Here is a 15,275-nt window from a genome sequence, read left to right on the forward strand (position 1 = left end):
AGCGAGCTTTCGCGCTCCTGCCCAGCGCTGAGCTGCTCGCAGAATGGCTGCCCCAAGTTCCCACGAGTCTCGCGAGAACTCAGGGCAGCCATTCAGTGAGCAGCTTAGTGCCGGTTAGGAGCGCAAAATCTGCTTGCTGAATGGCTGCTGCGAGCTCTCACGAGTCATAAGAACATAAGAACTGCCATCTCCGGATCAGACCTTCGGTCCATCAAGTCCGGCGATCCGCACACGCGGAGGCCCTGCCAGGTGTACACCTGGCGTAATTTATAGTCCACCATATCTTTATATGCCTCTCTTAAGGAGATATGCATCTAGTTTGCTCTTGAAGCCTAGGACGGTCGATTCCGCAATAATCTCCTCTGGGAGGGCATTCCAGGTGTCAACCACTCTCTGAGTGAAGCAGAACTTCCTGACATTAGTCCTGAACCTGTCCCCCCTTAGCTTCATTACATGTCCTCTAGTCCGTGTCAAATTGGACAGTGTAAATAATCTTCTCTGCTCTATTTTGTCGATTCCTTTCAGTATTTTGAAGGTCTCGATCATATCCCCACGCAGTCTCCTTTTCTCAAGGGAGAACAATCCTAGTGTTATAAGTCTATCCTCATATTCCAGTCTCTCCATACCCTTGACCAGTTTTGTTGCTCGTCTCTGCACCCTCTCCAGCAGTTTTATATCCTTCTTTAGGTAGGGAGACCAATGTTGGACGCAGTATTCCAAGTGTGGTCTGACCATTGCCCTATAAGGCGGCATTATAACTTTCTCCGATCTACTCGAGATTCCTTTCTTTATCATGCCCAACATTCTATTTGCCTTCTTTGCCGCTGCCGCGCATTGTGCCGACGGCTTCAGGGTTCTGTCTATCAGTACACCCAGATCCTTTTCTTGTTCACTCTTCCCCAGAGTTGCACCTGACATTGTATACTCGTATTCCTTATTTTTATTGCCTAAATGCATTACCTTGCATTTCTCCACATTGAACTTCATCTGCCATTTCTCCGCCCATGTTTCTAACCGACACAAGTCGCTTTGGAGTTCCTCTCTATCCTCCTGCGATCTGATTTCCCGGCATAGTTTTGTATCGTCTGCAAACTTGATGATCTCACTGGATGTTCCTTCCTCCAGGTCGTTGATATAAATATTAAAAAGGATCGGCCCAAGTACCGAGCCCTGGGGTACACCACTAGTCACTTTCTCTCAGTCGGAGAACTTCCCATTTATGCCCACTCTCTGCTTTCGGTTTTCCAGCCATTTGCCTATCCATCTTTGTATATCTCCCTCTATGCCATGGCTTTGTAGTTTCCTGAGAAGTCTTTCGTGTGGAACTTTGTCGAACGCTTTCTGGAAGTCCAAGTATATTATGTCCACAGGCTTCCCACTATCAATTTGCTCGTTTACGGTCTCAAAAAATTGGAGTAAATTCGTCAAACATGATTTCCCTTTCCTGAATCCATGTTGACTGGGTTTCATCAAGTCGTGTGCGTCCAAGTGCCGGACTATGCTATCCTTGATCAGTGCTTCAACCATCTTGCCGGGGACCGACGTAAGACTCACAGGCCTATAGTTGCCCGGTTCCCCTCTCGATCCTTTTTTGAAAATTGGTGTGACGTTCGCTATCCTCCAGTCGTCCGGTATCTGTCCAGTTCTGATTGTCAGGTTTGCAAGTTTTTGCAATAACTCTCCGATTTCAACCTTCAATTCCTTTAAGACTCTCGGGTGAATTCCATCCGGTCCAGGGGATTTGTCACTTTTAAGTTTGTCGATCTGATAGTATATCTGGTCTAAGTCCACTTCAACTGTGGTGAGGCTGTCTTCTATTTCTCCTGGAAACACTTTCTCCGCTTCAGGTATTGTTGAGGTGTCTTCCTTCGTAAAGACAGACGCAAAGTCCCATGAGAACTCGGAGCAGCCATTCAGTGAGCGGCTCAGCGCCGGGCAGACGCGTGAAAGCACACTCATGCCTGGTACACTGGATCACAAGAATGAGGCAGCCATTCAGGGAGGGACTCAGTACAGGGCAGGAACGCGGAAAGCTCGCTCCTGCCCAGTACACCGCTGGACCACCAGGGATTCAAAAAGGTACGCAGGGGTAGGCAGGAGGGAGGTAAAACAAATTGACAGAATCGGTCAGGACAGAAGATATCCCTCCTGTTTCGTCCCACCAAGTTATACGACAGGTCTGGTGGAGGCCTGCAGGACATCGGGAGGGGGGGCGGACAGGGCAGGAAGGGAACTGGCTGCAGAGCCTGGCAGGAGTGAGGGGAAGGGCACAGATCCTGGCAGGGCACATGAATGTTAACCACCACCCCAATTTTATATTCGAGGCCTGCAACAAGTCCGGGAGGGGGTTGGGTCTTCATTGGATGATGACCCAAATATAGGACGAGACCCCCATTTTTGGGCATTTTTTTGGCCCAAAAATCTCATCCTATATTCGAGTATATACGGTATTTGTTTTCACTGGCATTCTTATGAGATAAAAAAACGTTTCAGATACATCAGGTGTAAAACATAGAATATGTATTTGTGAGTGTTTTAAAAAATGTTATGTATTAATATTATTTTATGTATGTATGTTGTAAACCGCTTAGATTTGAGGTATGTAAGAATGGGATTTTTTTAAATTAATTAAATTATAAAAATCCTTGGCTAGTGCTGAATGCCTGATATCACACACCCTATCCCTAACAGCTATAAATCATTGCTGACAGTTATCTATACATGGTGGCTTCTCTGTTCTAATACATGCGAGCAGCTCAGCGCTGGGCAGGAGCGCGAAAGCTCGCTCATGCCCGGTACACTGCTGGACCACCAGAAATTCAAAAAGGTACGCGTTAGGAGGTAAAAAAAAATTGGCATAGTTGGCCGGGACTGGAAACGGAAGGGATCCCTCCTGTATTGACCCACCCCACCAGACCATATGCAGGCCTGGCGGAGGCTTGCAACAAGTCCAGGAGGGAGTGGGTAGGCGATGACCCGAATATAAGAAGAGACCCCCATTTTTGGTCCATTTTTTTTGGCCCAACAATCTCATCATATTCGAGTATATATGGTACGTCTAGCCAAGAAGAAATCAAATTAAAGTTTCGGATTGACCTGTGATCCCAATAGGGGTAAAAACAAGCAATTCATGCACAAAAACCTATAAATGTGTCTGAATTAAAGCAGGTCTGCAAAGATTAGGCTAAAATTCCACAATAGCAAATTATAGGAAGCATTTGGTTACAATTATTTTTGATAAAGGTGGTGCTGCCAGTTGCGTTTTTTCTTTAAATGAAGTAATGCCTTGTTTACTTGTGTTCTTTGTCTAACACAGGTGTCGACAACCTTTTTTCAGCAAAGAGACAATGTATCCAAAATATTTGACCCAAGATTTACAAAGAGCCACAAGGAATAGCTTCTCTCCCCTCCAACCCCTTGCAGGTCTCTGCACCTCCCCTGCCCCTCCATCGCTTCCCAACCCATAGACAAAGTTTAAGTTTCAAGTTTTATTAATGCTTGATAAATCGCTTAAATTTCCTAAGCGATGTACAATTCGAAAAAAGGGCAACAAATACAATAACATAAATTAGACAAACTAAATAGAACAGTACATGAGTCGGGAGGGGAAGGGGAAAAAGTTACAATTTCTTTGCAAGAGTTGAAAAACATGGGGAAGATAACACAAGGGGAGGTGAAGATTTAAAATAATAAGTCTGGTAGTTAAAAATTTTTGATTGGAGAATCATAGATTAAACGCATTTGTGAAAAGGTAAGTTTTTAAAGGAAACAAGGTCTTTTTCATCTCTTATAAATTGAGGTATGGAGTTCCAAAGAAGAGGGGCTGTAACTGAAAACATATCCTGTCTTCTGGTTCCAATTATTTTCAAGCATGGAACTGTTAATAGGTTATTAGTGGTTGACCGGAGAGTCCGGGAAGCGTTGTATGGAATAAGCATCCTGGTAATGGAACTGTGGTTCCTTATATGTTAAAGTTTTGAAAACTAGAAGTAATATTTTAAATGTGATTCGATGGCTTATGGGGAGCCAATGTGAATCTATCATTAGAGGTGTAACATGATCAAATTTTTTTGCACCATATATCAGTTTAATCGCCGTATTCTGGATAATTTGTAGTCTCCTTTTTTCTTTTTGTGGAATATTAAAGAAGAGAGAGTTACAGTAATCAATTTTGGAGATGATCAGTGAATGAATCAGTATATTAATGGACTTAGGCTCAAGAAACTTAGCTATAGAGCGTATCATATGCAATTTAAAAAAGCAAGATTTAATTGTATGCCCTATATTTTCATGAAATGAAAGCTTGTCATCGATAATGATGCCTAAAATTTTTAACGAAGGAACGATATCTAATGGGATATTGTTTAAGGTAAAGGAGGAGCTTAAAGTAATATCCTTTTTCCAAGTAAATAGCATTGTTTTGGTTTTTTTATGTTTAATGCTAATTTGTTATTATTAAGCCATTTTTTAATTTGGTCTAGTTTATTGTTCACGGCTTGGATTTCGTTAGTATTTCCCGGGTCTATAGGGTGGAGTAATTGGATATCATCGGCATATGCAAAGACTGTAAAACTGATGCATTGACATAGATTTAAGAGTGGGGACAGAAAGATGTTGAATAGAAGAGGTGATAAAATGGAACCTTGTGGAATGCCATAGGTTGATGAGAAAGGTTTAGATTGCTCATCATTAAAGTAAACTATTGAGGAGCGATTTGAGAGAAAAGATTCAAACCATTTTAGAACTTGATCGGTAATGCCGAAAGATTCAAGTCGTTCTAACAGTAGGACATGATCAATAGTGTCGAAGGCTGCAGACAAGTCTAATGAAAAAAGGACCACTGATTTATGGTGATCTAAGAAGTAATGGATGTTGTTTGTCATACCAATCAGTGAAAGTTCTGTGTTGTGAAATTTCTGGAAACCTATTTGATTGGGATGAAGTGCATTTGAAGCTTCGATAAAGTCTGAAAGCTGGTTAAAGACCAGTCTTTCGGTTATTTTCGCAAGGAATGGAATGTTGGCTATTGGATGATAGTTAGAAATTTCTTCTGGGCTAGTTTTGTGGTCTTTTAGTATAGGAATAATGGTAGCAGTTTTCCAAGGTTGCGGGACATAAACAGTTGTTAGACTTTTTTGAACAAGTGAGTGAATAAATGGACCAAGCCCTGACCCTCTCCACACTCCTGCCACAAAGAAACCCAGTGGACTACCAGGAACCTAGGTAGGCCCAGGGATAGGGGAGGGGGGGGGGTCGGTCATGGGGTTAGAAGGGAGATTACCGTATTTTCGCGGATATAACGCGCGCGTTATACGCGTTTTTACGTACCGCGCATACCCTTCGCGCGTTATATGCCTGATCGCGGTATACAAAATTTTTTTTTCATATTTCACACCCCGCCCGACGCCCGATTCATCATCCGGAAGGACGCTCGCACCCCCACCGCTCGCACCCCCACCCCGAAGGACCGCCGACTCCCCGACAATATCGGGCCAGGAGGGAGCCCAAACCCTCCTGGCCACGGCGACCCCCTACCCCCACCTCGCACTACATTACGGGCAGGAGGGATCCTAGGCCCTCCTGCCCTCGACGCAAACCCCCCTCCCCCCAACGACCGCCCCCCCCAAGAACCTCCGACCGCCCCCCCCAGCCGACCCGCGATCCCCCTAGCGACCCCCACGACCCCCCCACCCCCCTTCCCCGTACCTTTGGTAGTTGGCCGGACAGACGGGAGCCAAACCCGCCTGTCCGGCAGGCAGCCAACGAAGGAATGAGGCCGGATTGGCCCATCCATCCTAAAGCTCCGCCTACTGGTGGGGCCTAAGGCGCGTGGGCCAATCAGAATAGGCCCTGGAGCCTTAGGTCCCACCTGGGGGCGTGGCCTGAGGCACATGGTCGGGTTGGGCCCATGTGCCTCAGGCCGCGCCCCCAGGTGGGACCTAAGGCTCCAGGGCCTATTCTGATTGGCCCACGCGCCTTAGGCCCCACCAGTAGGCGGAGCTTTAGGATGGATGGGCCAATCCGGCCTCATTCCTTCGTTGGCTGCCTGCCGGACAGGCGGGTTTGGCTCCCGTCTGTCCGGCCAACTACCAAAGGTACGGGGAAGGGGGGTGGGGGGGTCGTGGGGGTCGCTAGGGGGATCGCAGGTCGGCTGGGGGGGCGGTCGGAGGTTCTTGGGGGGGGCGGTCGTTGGGGGGGAGGGGGTTTGCGTCGAGGGCAGGAGGGCCTGGGATCCCTCCTGCCCGTAATGTAGTGCGAGGTGGGGGTAGGGGTTCGCCGTGGCCAGGAGGGTTTGGGCTCCCTCCTGGCCCGATATTGTCGGGGAGTCGGCGGTCCTTCGGGGTGGGGGTGCGAGTGGTCCTGCCGAGGGGGGAGAAGAATCGGACGTCGAGGGGGGGCATCAGGCTTTCAGGATGGGGACAGACCTTCAAGGGGGGACGGAAAGTCATGGCAGGTAAACGGAGAGTCGGGACAGCGCACGGAGAGGCGGGGCAGTGCACTGAAAGTCAGGGCGGGTGAACGGTGAGTCGGGGCAACCAGAGGAGAGTCGGGGAGGGCGAAAGGAGAGTCGGGGTGGCCAGAGGAGAGTCGGGCAGCATGCGCGGTATACCCATGAGCGCTGTATACAAAAGTTTCCGTACATACAAGTGTGGTTTCTGCGCGCTATACCCGTGTGCGCGTTTTACACGGGTGCGCGTTATATCCGCGAAAATACGGTAAAGGGTCGGTGCTGGAGAGCCACAGTAACATGCAAGAAGAGCTGCAGGTTGCTAACTCCTGGTCTAACTTTTTTTTTTAAGATCAGAAACCATTGAATGCAACCAGTGCAACAATAGGGAAAATTGGGAATAAGATTACTCCTGAGTGAATTCTGTGCAAAATTCTATACTTTGTAGCATTTTTGCACAGAATTGCACCAGCCTCCCTTCCCCCATGGCGCACACACCTTTCCCTGCTCTCCCTTTTTCATTGTACTCCTGGAGCTGGTTCCCCATCTTCTCAGAGATTGCATCTGAGGAGGCATTGGGTCTCTATCCTCCCATCCCTCACAGAGAGTGCACAGGATCCCCACAATTCACATGAGCAATCTTATTTAAACTGACAGAGGAGGATGAGGAAGTGACCTGATGTGTAGCAGTTCACTTCCTCTTTCTGCTGTATGATCTCTGTAGAGGAGCAGAAGAGAGACTGATGCGTGCACTAAAGAATTCTGCTAAAGCTTCAGGAACTCTAATGTAGATCTTTTTTATTGTCATACTGCAAGTGGGAGTGCTGTGCCGTTCAGCAGGTAGGGGAAGATAATCTTGACTGGGAAGTTGAAGAATGTTAGCCATATTTGGAGTCTTGGTGATAATATGCATTATCTCCATGTTTGGCTGTCTATATATGGTTGGCATAGTGGAGACTTGACTACATTTAAACATAGGGTGACTGGAGCCTTCAGAATGGCAAGTGTGGCTCTGGCCAATTTATTGGACAGACTGGATGGATCATGTGGATCCTTTTCTGCCATCATATACTGTATTACTGTGTAAATTATAGAATTCTGCATGTTTTGTAGGGTGAGAAATTCTGCGCTGCATATTTTATATGGAATTCTTTAAGTAGCATATTGGTTGATCTATTTTGTATGTAATGTTGAGCAGTGTTTAGTGGTTGAAATTTTCAAATACAATAAACAAAATGTCAAACTTTTAAACATTTTTTAAAAATAGTATGCCATCCTATTTGAATGCAATACTGTCACTTTTATTGTGAGTTTTAATTGTGTATGTATTCTATTTTCAGAGGTCATTCACACTAATTCTAGAAGCTTGGGACTGGGATAATGAAACAAAAATAGGTGAGTATATAAAATTCTTGAGTTCTTCATACAATTGATTCTGAATACATGTAAATTGAGTTTGTGGTGAGGGAGACTAATTTGTGTAGGCAAATCAGGCCATAAATTTTTCTTCTGTGACTTCAATAATGGAATGGAATAATATGATCTTTGTCAACAATTTGGGTGACCGAAGAATTACGTCAAGGGTAAAAACTGGCTATGACTGGGCTTGACAAATCCTAGTCACCAGGTCTTCAAGGCACCTAGAAATTGCACCTTGGTACCAGGGATTTCAGCCTGTTTTTGTTGGCACCCAGGGGGGACTCTGAGGAGGTCATTCAGTTTAGTGCAAGCCACATTTGACATTGCCAGGGGTTGAGCAGGTGTGAGTGAAGAGTGGCTTCACTGGCCGAGAGCTGAGAGAAAAAGAAGGTGGGCTAGGAAATGGCAGGGAGGCAAGCGCACTGTGTCACTTGAGCCACACCCCTCCATGCTGTGCATCACACATTTGGTTGCTTTCTTCTGGTGCTCTGCTTGTGATTGTACTTGGGTCTGTGGATGTAACAAAATGACTTTGCAGAGGAGTTCCTGCTATGTCAGAGCTAGTAAGCAACTTAGGAAGGAAGTTTCCACAAGGAAGTTTCAGTTCCCTTATATTTCATTTTATTTTGAATGGTGTTAGTGGTGAGTTCAGTGCTGGAATTCTAACTGAGTTTTGGTCTGCCTGGGGCTGGTATGGTAGGGATGGATGGTGTGCAGAGGAACACAAGTCAAGCTTCATTGAACTCTGCATCCTGTAAACCAGTGTTCTTCAACTGCTGGTCCGCACAGGGCAAACAAGATCGACGCGCTGAAAATTCCTGACGGTCCGCACAGGGCCGGTGAGATCACGGGGAGCCTACGCCAATGGCTTTCTCCCCTCCCAGCAGCTCTCGGTACTTGCCAGCGCAGCGATTCACTTCAGCAGCCTTGGGGCTTATGCTGAGTTGCGGCCTGCCTTTGATGATGCAACTTCCTCTTTCCTTCTGAGGCGGCATGACCCATCAAAGGACCCAAGGCTGCCTTAGTGAATCGCTGCGCTGGCAAGTACCGAGAACTGCTGGGAGGGGAGAAAGCCACTGTTGGAGGATGGGAAGCTGCTGGACAAGGGAAAATAAAGGGACAGCTGCTACTGGACTTGGAGGGAGGGAGAAGGAGAGATGCTGCTGGGAGGGGAGGAGGGAAAGGGAAGGGAAGAGAGTTACTGCTGGACATGGGGAGGAGGGAAGGGAGAAGGATAAAAGGAAGGAAACAGATGGCAGGGAGATTAAAGAGGGGAAGGGGTCAGGGTGGAATGGAGAGATCAGATGAGGGAAAGGGGAGACAGGAATGAGAAAGTAGAGAGATTGATGCTGGGAAGGGGGTCATCAAAGAAATAAGGAGAGAGGGACAAAGATGCTAGATCTGATGTAGGAGAGATTAAAATGAAGAGAGCAGAATCGTGTAAAAAGGAGAGAGGGGCGCAGGCTGGATGGAAAGGGGAGAGGGGCATAGAAAGAAGACAGATACCATGTGGATGGAAGGGGCAGATGCTGGATTGAAGAGAAAGAGAGGGCAGACGCTGGAAGGAAGAGAGTGAAAAGAAGATAAAAGTAGAAACCATTGACAACAAAAGGTAGAAAAAAATAATTTTATTTCTATTTTGTGATTAGAATATATCAGATTTGAAATATATATCCTGCTAGAGCTGGTGTTAGACATAACTGGGGACTGCAAAGCCCAGGCAGTGCTTCTTTAGCTTTCAGCTGGCTTAGGGCTCTCTCTGACCAGGGGACAGTTGTCCTAGTTGCACTTCTCTAACACTATTCTTGTCATGTGTGACTGCGGTATTCTGTTAGCATGATATTTCTGTGTAGCATCCTATATAATAAAAGGTTAGTGGCGCATGCGCTTTTAAAAAAGCGTGATTACTGCAGCCGTGGTGTGTGATCCGTGGCCGTGTTCCATTTTAGAACCCGGCCAATGATCACTCTGGCCACGCCCCTCCTGCCCTCACCAACCCGAAGGAAGCTCAGCAGACCTCCCGCCCTCACCTCACCAAGCTGGACCATACCTCCCGCCCTCGCTCACCGCTGCTGTCGCTGCCGCTAATCCTCCTCTTCGGGGCAGCCTGCGATCGTGGCCGGCTTTGGCGGGCCTCGCAGGCCGCTTTACGGCCTCGGTGGCATGTTCCTTCTGACGCATGGGATCACGTCGGGGGGAGCGTGCTTCCGGGTTGGGGAGCGGCCTGCGAAGTTCTCTGGGGCCGGCCACCACGATCGCGGCCTGCTTTGAAGAGGAGCAGGCCAGGTAAGCAGGGGATTAATTCAGGGGGCCAGAGGGAGAGGGAAAGGGGCCATGGAGAGATAGGGAGAGGGAAAGGGGGCTGCTTTGGGGGGGAGGTGTGCTGGGGACAGACAGTTTTACTCTGGGGGGAAGACAGAAGGGGCCATGGAGAGACGGGAAGACAGAAGGGGCCATGGAGAGACAGAGAGAAGGAAAGGAGGCTGCTTTGGGGGAGGGGTATAGAAGGGGCCATGGAGAGATAGGGAAAGGGAAAAGGGGCTGCTCTGGGGGGGGAGGTGTGCTGGGGATAGACAGTTTTGCTCTGGGGGCAGACAGAAGGGGCCATGGAGAGATAGGGAGAGGGAAAGGGGGCTGCTTTGGGTGAGAGGTGTGTGCTGGGGGCAGACAGCTTTGCTCGGGGGGGAGACAGAAGGATATAGACAGCAGCCAAGGAGAGAGAGATAAAGAAACACAGACAGACAGACACTCTATTCTAGCACCCGTTAATGTAACGGGCTTAAAGACTATTCTGTAATAATTTGGCTTATTCAGTTTTCTAGATAGGAGGGGAGACAGGGGTTTTGTTGATCCTTGCTCTGTATTATTTGTATTTATTAAATGACTTGTTTCTTTTTATACATTAATAAAATATGTTCAATATAAAATTATAACTGAGGCTTGTGCGGATGGGATCAGATGGTTTGCGGGGACCGAGCTCATGAGACGGGGTGGAAACAGGTTTTTAAAATTTCAGTCTTGGTAGTTTGCCGGTCCACAAAATAATTATTTTATTTCCGTTGGTCCATAGGTGTATAAAGTTTGAAGAACACAGTTGTAGACAATCACAAGTACCTGGCACATCCTGGAAAGTAAATCCATGCCATAATAGCTCATTATCAAGGCTAAATCTGAGCTATCTGTGCATCTCCTTTTCTCTTACATTTCCATTTTTTCCCTTCTTTCCAAGTTCAACTTCAGTAGTCTTCCCCTTTCATTCCACTCAGACAAAACCTCCGACTCTCTTCTCTCTTTCCTATACCTAGTCCTGATTCCACTGACTCTTCCTATTCTTGGACCTATTGAGTAACCTAGATGAATATTCATCCTTTTACTTCTGCCAGTTAACCTTTGGGCTGTTAGCTTCCTCCTGTTTTCTCTAAGACTCTGGGAGAAGGCTGGTGGTACGAAGAGAGCACAGACTGGGTGAAGTTTGGGGGGGGGGGTACTGTGAGAGAAACTGATGGGGATCCAGGCTATGATAGGTGAAAAAGACTACTTGAAAGGATCCAGAGAACAGCGACTAAAATGGTTAAGGGGCTGGAGGAGTTGCCATACAGTGAGAGATTGGAGAAACTGAGAAGGGACTTGATTGAAACATTCAAAATACTGAAGGGAATAAACTTAGTAGAGAAAGACAGATTGTTCACACTCTCCAAGGTATGGAGAACGAGAGGTCACTCTCTAAAGTTGAAAGGGGATAGATTCCGTACAAAGTAAGGAAATTCTACCTCACCCAGAGAGTGGTGGAAAGCTGGAACGCTCTTCCGGAGTCTGTTATAGGGGAAAACATCCTCCAGGGTTTCAAGACAAAGTTGGACAAGTTCCTGCTAAACTGGAACATACGCAGGTGAGGCTGGACTCATTTAGAGCACCGATCTTTGACCTGAGGGTCGCCGCGTGAGCGGATTGCTGGGCAGGATGGACCACTGGTCAGACACAGCAGTGGCATTTCTTATGTTCTTATGAGACAATTGCTTCTTTGCTTCACCTATATGTCATGCTGACAGCATGCTTTGGGAAGGGAGACTTAACTTCTGCAATTGATTTAGCAGAGGCACCTTAAGGAACTGATTTATTAAAGTTTCTTTGTTCACGGGCATATAATAGGAAATAAAATCTTAGTAAGCCAATTTCTAAAAAAGCTACTAATCTGAGAGGAAATTCAATCCCTCCTCCCCCTCCCCTCTTAAAAAAAAGATTCACTGGGGACAATGTTAAAAAGGTGGAAAAGGAGAAGTGAGAAAAGTCTTAGAAACTGGCTCTAGATTTAATGAAAATTTGTCAAGGCCTGGGCTGTGCTATACTGTACTTAAATTTATATAAACTTTGATATCCTGCATGTAATGCTGGATTGGCTGATGGGCAAGTTTGTTGTGAAGCACGCAGGCAGTTAGTAACCCAGTTAAGTAGTAAATGGGGGATCATTTCAAAGAAACAGGCTATTGCTGGAATGCCTCTGAGATAAGCTCTGAAATTGTTTCTGCTTAATACTTTTTAAGTGATATTGCAGAATTGTTTTAGGAAGGGTTTGCTTATTTTTAAGATAAAGATTTGAAATGTAATGGACATTCCTGTTGGGAATATATGAGATCTCAAACTACAGTCTGCTAAACAATTTTATCTGACTTCGTCAAAAATAGAAAGGGAAGAAAAGAAAAAAAGTTTGGCATAACGGAAGAAAAATCCAGAATAAACTAAGGTGTAAAAAAATGCATCCTTATATTGTATAATACTGTGAAAGACATTGCACAATACTACTCACTATATCCAAACAATTTTATCTGGCCTACAATGCTTTCTTGGATGCGGTCCAAGTATTGCCAGCAGTGTGAAGGGTAGCCCAAGCTGTAGCTAGAGCAAAGGGAGGTACAGCTGAAGCCATTGTGGGAAGAGTAAGAGCAACAGGAAACAGGCTTGTGGAAGGAATTTAAAGAGATCCTTGGGAGGATACAGGAGAGGAGATATTGCACAAGAAATAAGATGTCAGGAATATAATTTGGAAGACAGATACAATCAAAGGCGAGGAAGTAAAGGATTGTGGTTAAAAAAAATACAATATAGAGAAATCCATTCAAATTTATGTATTTGATTCTATTTTCTTCATATTATATATCGGACATGCTTTTTTTTTTAAAAAATTTTTTTCAAAATATTATGAGATATAATACGATTGCACCTAATTTCTTAAAAGCTATTTTTTGTGTGTTCTTTAATTGGCACTTTTTTTATCCTACTTGATGAGTCCAGATGATTGGGTTATTCTACCTGAGGAGCAGGTTACTGCGATCATCACAGTGAATATATAGGGGGAACACCCTCTTTCCTGGTTTTCTTGGCCATTTCGGGATTTCTATTTCGGGAGGAAAACTACCCAGATTCTTTCCGGAAGTTATGATATGAAATGCATTTTGCTGCACTTCTTGCAGGTTGCAAATGAGTTTTGTTATTCTGATCATTTGTTTGTGCTTTTCGGGGACCCTAAAAAGAGGGCCATGGCTTTGAAAGCCAAGGTGGCTCATTGGATTCAAGAAGTGGTCTTGGCGGCTTACTTGTTGGCAGGCAAAACTCATTCTACCAGGCTGTTGGTGATGTCATGAGCTGAGTTGTGAGCCTACATTTTGAAGACATTTGTCAAGCGGCCACTTGGTCATCCGTTCATACATTTGTTTGGCATTACAGAGTGGACATTGCGGTTAGGGTAGACTTGTTCTTTGAGGTGACTGTTCTCGCCGTGGCATCTGCCCACCCATGTTGAAGACAGCTTTGCTACATCCCATACATCTGGATTTGTCTGCTGCTAGTGACAGGGAAGGAAAAATTATATCTTACCTGGTAATTTTCTTTCCCTTAGTCACAGCAGATGAATCCAGAGCCCTGCCCTAGATGTAGAAGTGGCTGGTGTCAATCTCTGTTCTTCTTCTGTTCATGGATTTGCAGGTTCCCCTTGATGATACCGAGACTGAATTGGTGTACCGATAAGGAGTGAGGAGGGAGTCTTGCCACACTCAGGAATTTACTCCCAGAGGGGCTACGTCTATCTCCAGACTCCCTTTACTTCAGGAAGCAGGTGAAAGCCTTGCTCTTCACTCAAGCTTTTAATACATAGGGTGATTGGCTATACACTCATTCTGCACCAGGGTTAGTTCACCACGCTTACTAACTAAATCGGTTCCTTACATCTTGTTTAACTGTATAAACAGCCTGCCTTGAGTTTAGCTTCCCATGTGTTTATTCCAAAGCATTCTGTACCACCCATCTTGTCCCCATCCAATATCTGCATTTGACCCCTTGGCTATAGGATAAGCAGCATTATAGAAAAACATTACTGTCATATCTATGATATTTGAATATTCTGATATGTGCGATTCTTCATAAGTATTATGTCTGTTTTAGTATGTACTAGTATTTTAGCCCATTACATTAACGGGTACTAGAGTAGATGTCTATTTTGGGGTTTTTTTTTTCTTTGTCTCTTTCTCCTTGGACGCTGTTTGTCATTCTTTCTGTTTGTGTCTCTCCCTGGCCCCCTGTCTATCTTTCTTTCTGTCTCTGTTTCCCTGGCCCCCTGTATTTCTCTGTTGTGCCATGCCTGCCTGTCTCTCAGTGGCCCCCTTCCTATGTCCATAGTGTCCCATCCTACGTCCTTAGTGCCCCCAGTGCCTCCTTCCCATGTCCTAAGTGCCCCCAGTGCCTCCGTCCTGTGGCCATAGTACCCCCAGTGCCTCCTTCCTATGTCCCCCTCACTGCCTTCCAGACTTTGACCCAACCCCACGCCCGAAGCCAGCCTGCTTCCCTCCCATCCCCCTGTGTAGTAGACCCAATGAGCAGCATCTTTAAATTTCTACCCCCCTTCCATTCCCCCTGTAAAGTAGAACCCGGCATTTTTATTTGCCTCCCGCCCATCCCCCCCTGTGCAGTAGAACCAGTGATCAGCCTGTTTCCATCTCCCCCCCCCCCCCGCCACCGTGCAGCTGACCCCATTGACCCTTCCATCCGCCTCTCCCACAGCGAGATGACCTACAAACCAGGGTATCCCGGCCTGAACCCTGCTTACCTTCCTCGGCGTTTCGTTTCGGTTTAGGCTCCGGGTCGTTTTACATCGCGGCTGTGTTAACCCCCCTCCCCCCCCCGGTCTCTCTCTCGCCACGTCCTTCAACTCGGATCGGGGGCTCTGTCGGCTGCACCTCTGCCCGGGTTGGGGAGAGAGAGAAGGAGACGTTTCTTACCTCGTCTACGTCTCCTTTTGACGGCTGGTGGGGGAGGGGGTCATGAGGATAGGCGCTATCTCCAACCCGCCGCTGAGCCTGAAGCCGCTGACAGCCGTCGCGGCCGACATCTGCCTCGGGGGATTCTCGCGCATGCGCAC

The 15,275-nt window shown here is 46.5% G+C and overlaps 1 protein-coding gene across 5 annotated transcripts in view; it reads left to right on the forward strand.

Annotated features, from left to right (window-relative positions):
- The window catches only part of JAG2 (jagged canonical Notch ligand 2), a 288,684-nt gene that overhangs the window by 63,720 nt on the left and 209,689 nt on the right, over positions 1-15,275 (forward strand). For 4 of the 5 annotated variants that reach the window (XM_033952670.1, XM_033952665.1, XM_033952666.1 and 1 more), the window contains one exon: positions 7,789-7,843. The exons of the other annotated variant lie outside the window; for it this stretch is intronic. In XM_033952670.1, coding sequence (XP_033808561.1) covers positions 7,789-7,843 — 55 coding nt within the window. The remainder of the gene's footprint in view (positions 1-7,788; positions 7,844-15,275) is intronic. 5 annotated transcript variants of the gene reach the window in all.

The sequence above is a fragment of the Geotrypetes seraphini genome, chromosome 7, assembly GCF_902459505.1.
Source record: "Geotrypetes seraphini chromosome 7, aGeoSer1.1, whole genome shotgun sequence".
Taxonomy (NCBI): Eukaryota; Metazoa; Chordata; class Amphibia; order Gymnophiona; family Dermophiidae; genus Geotrypetes; species Geotrypetes seraphini.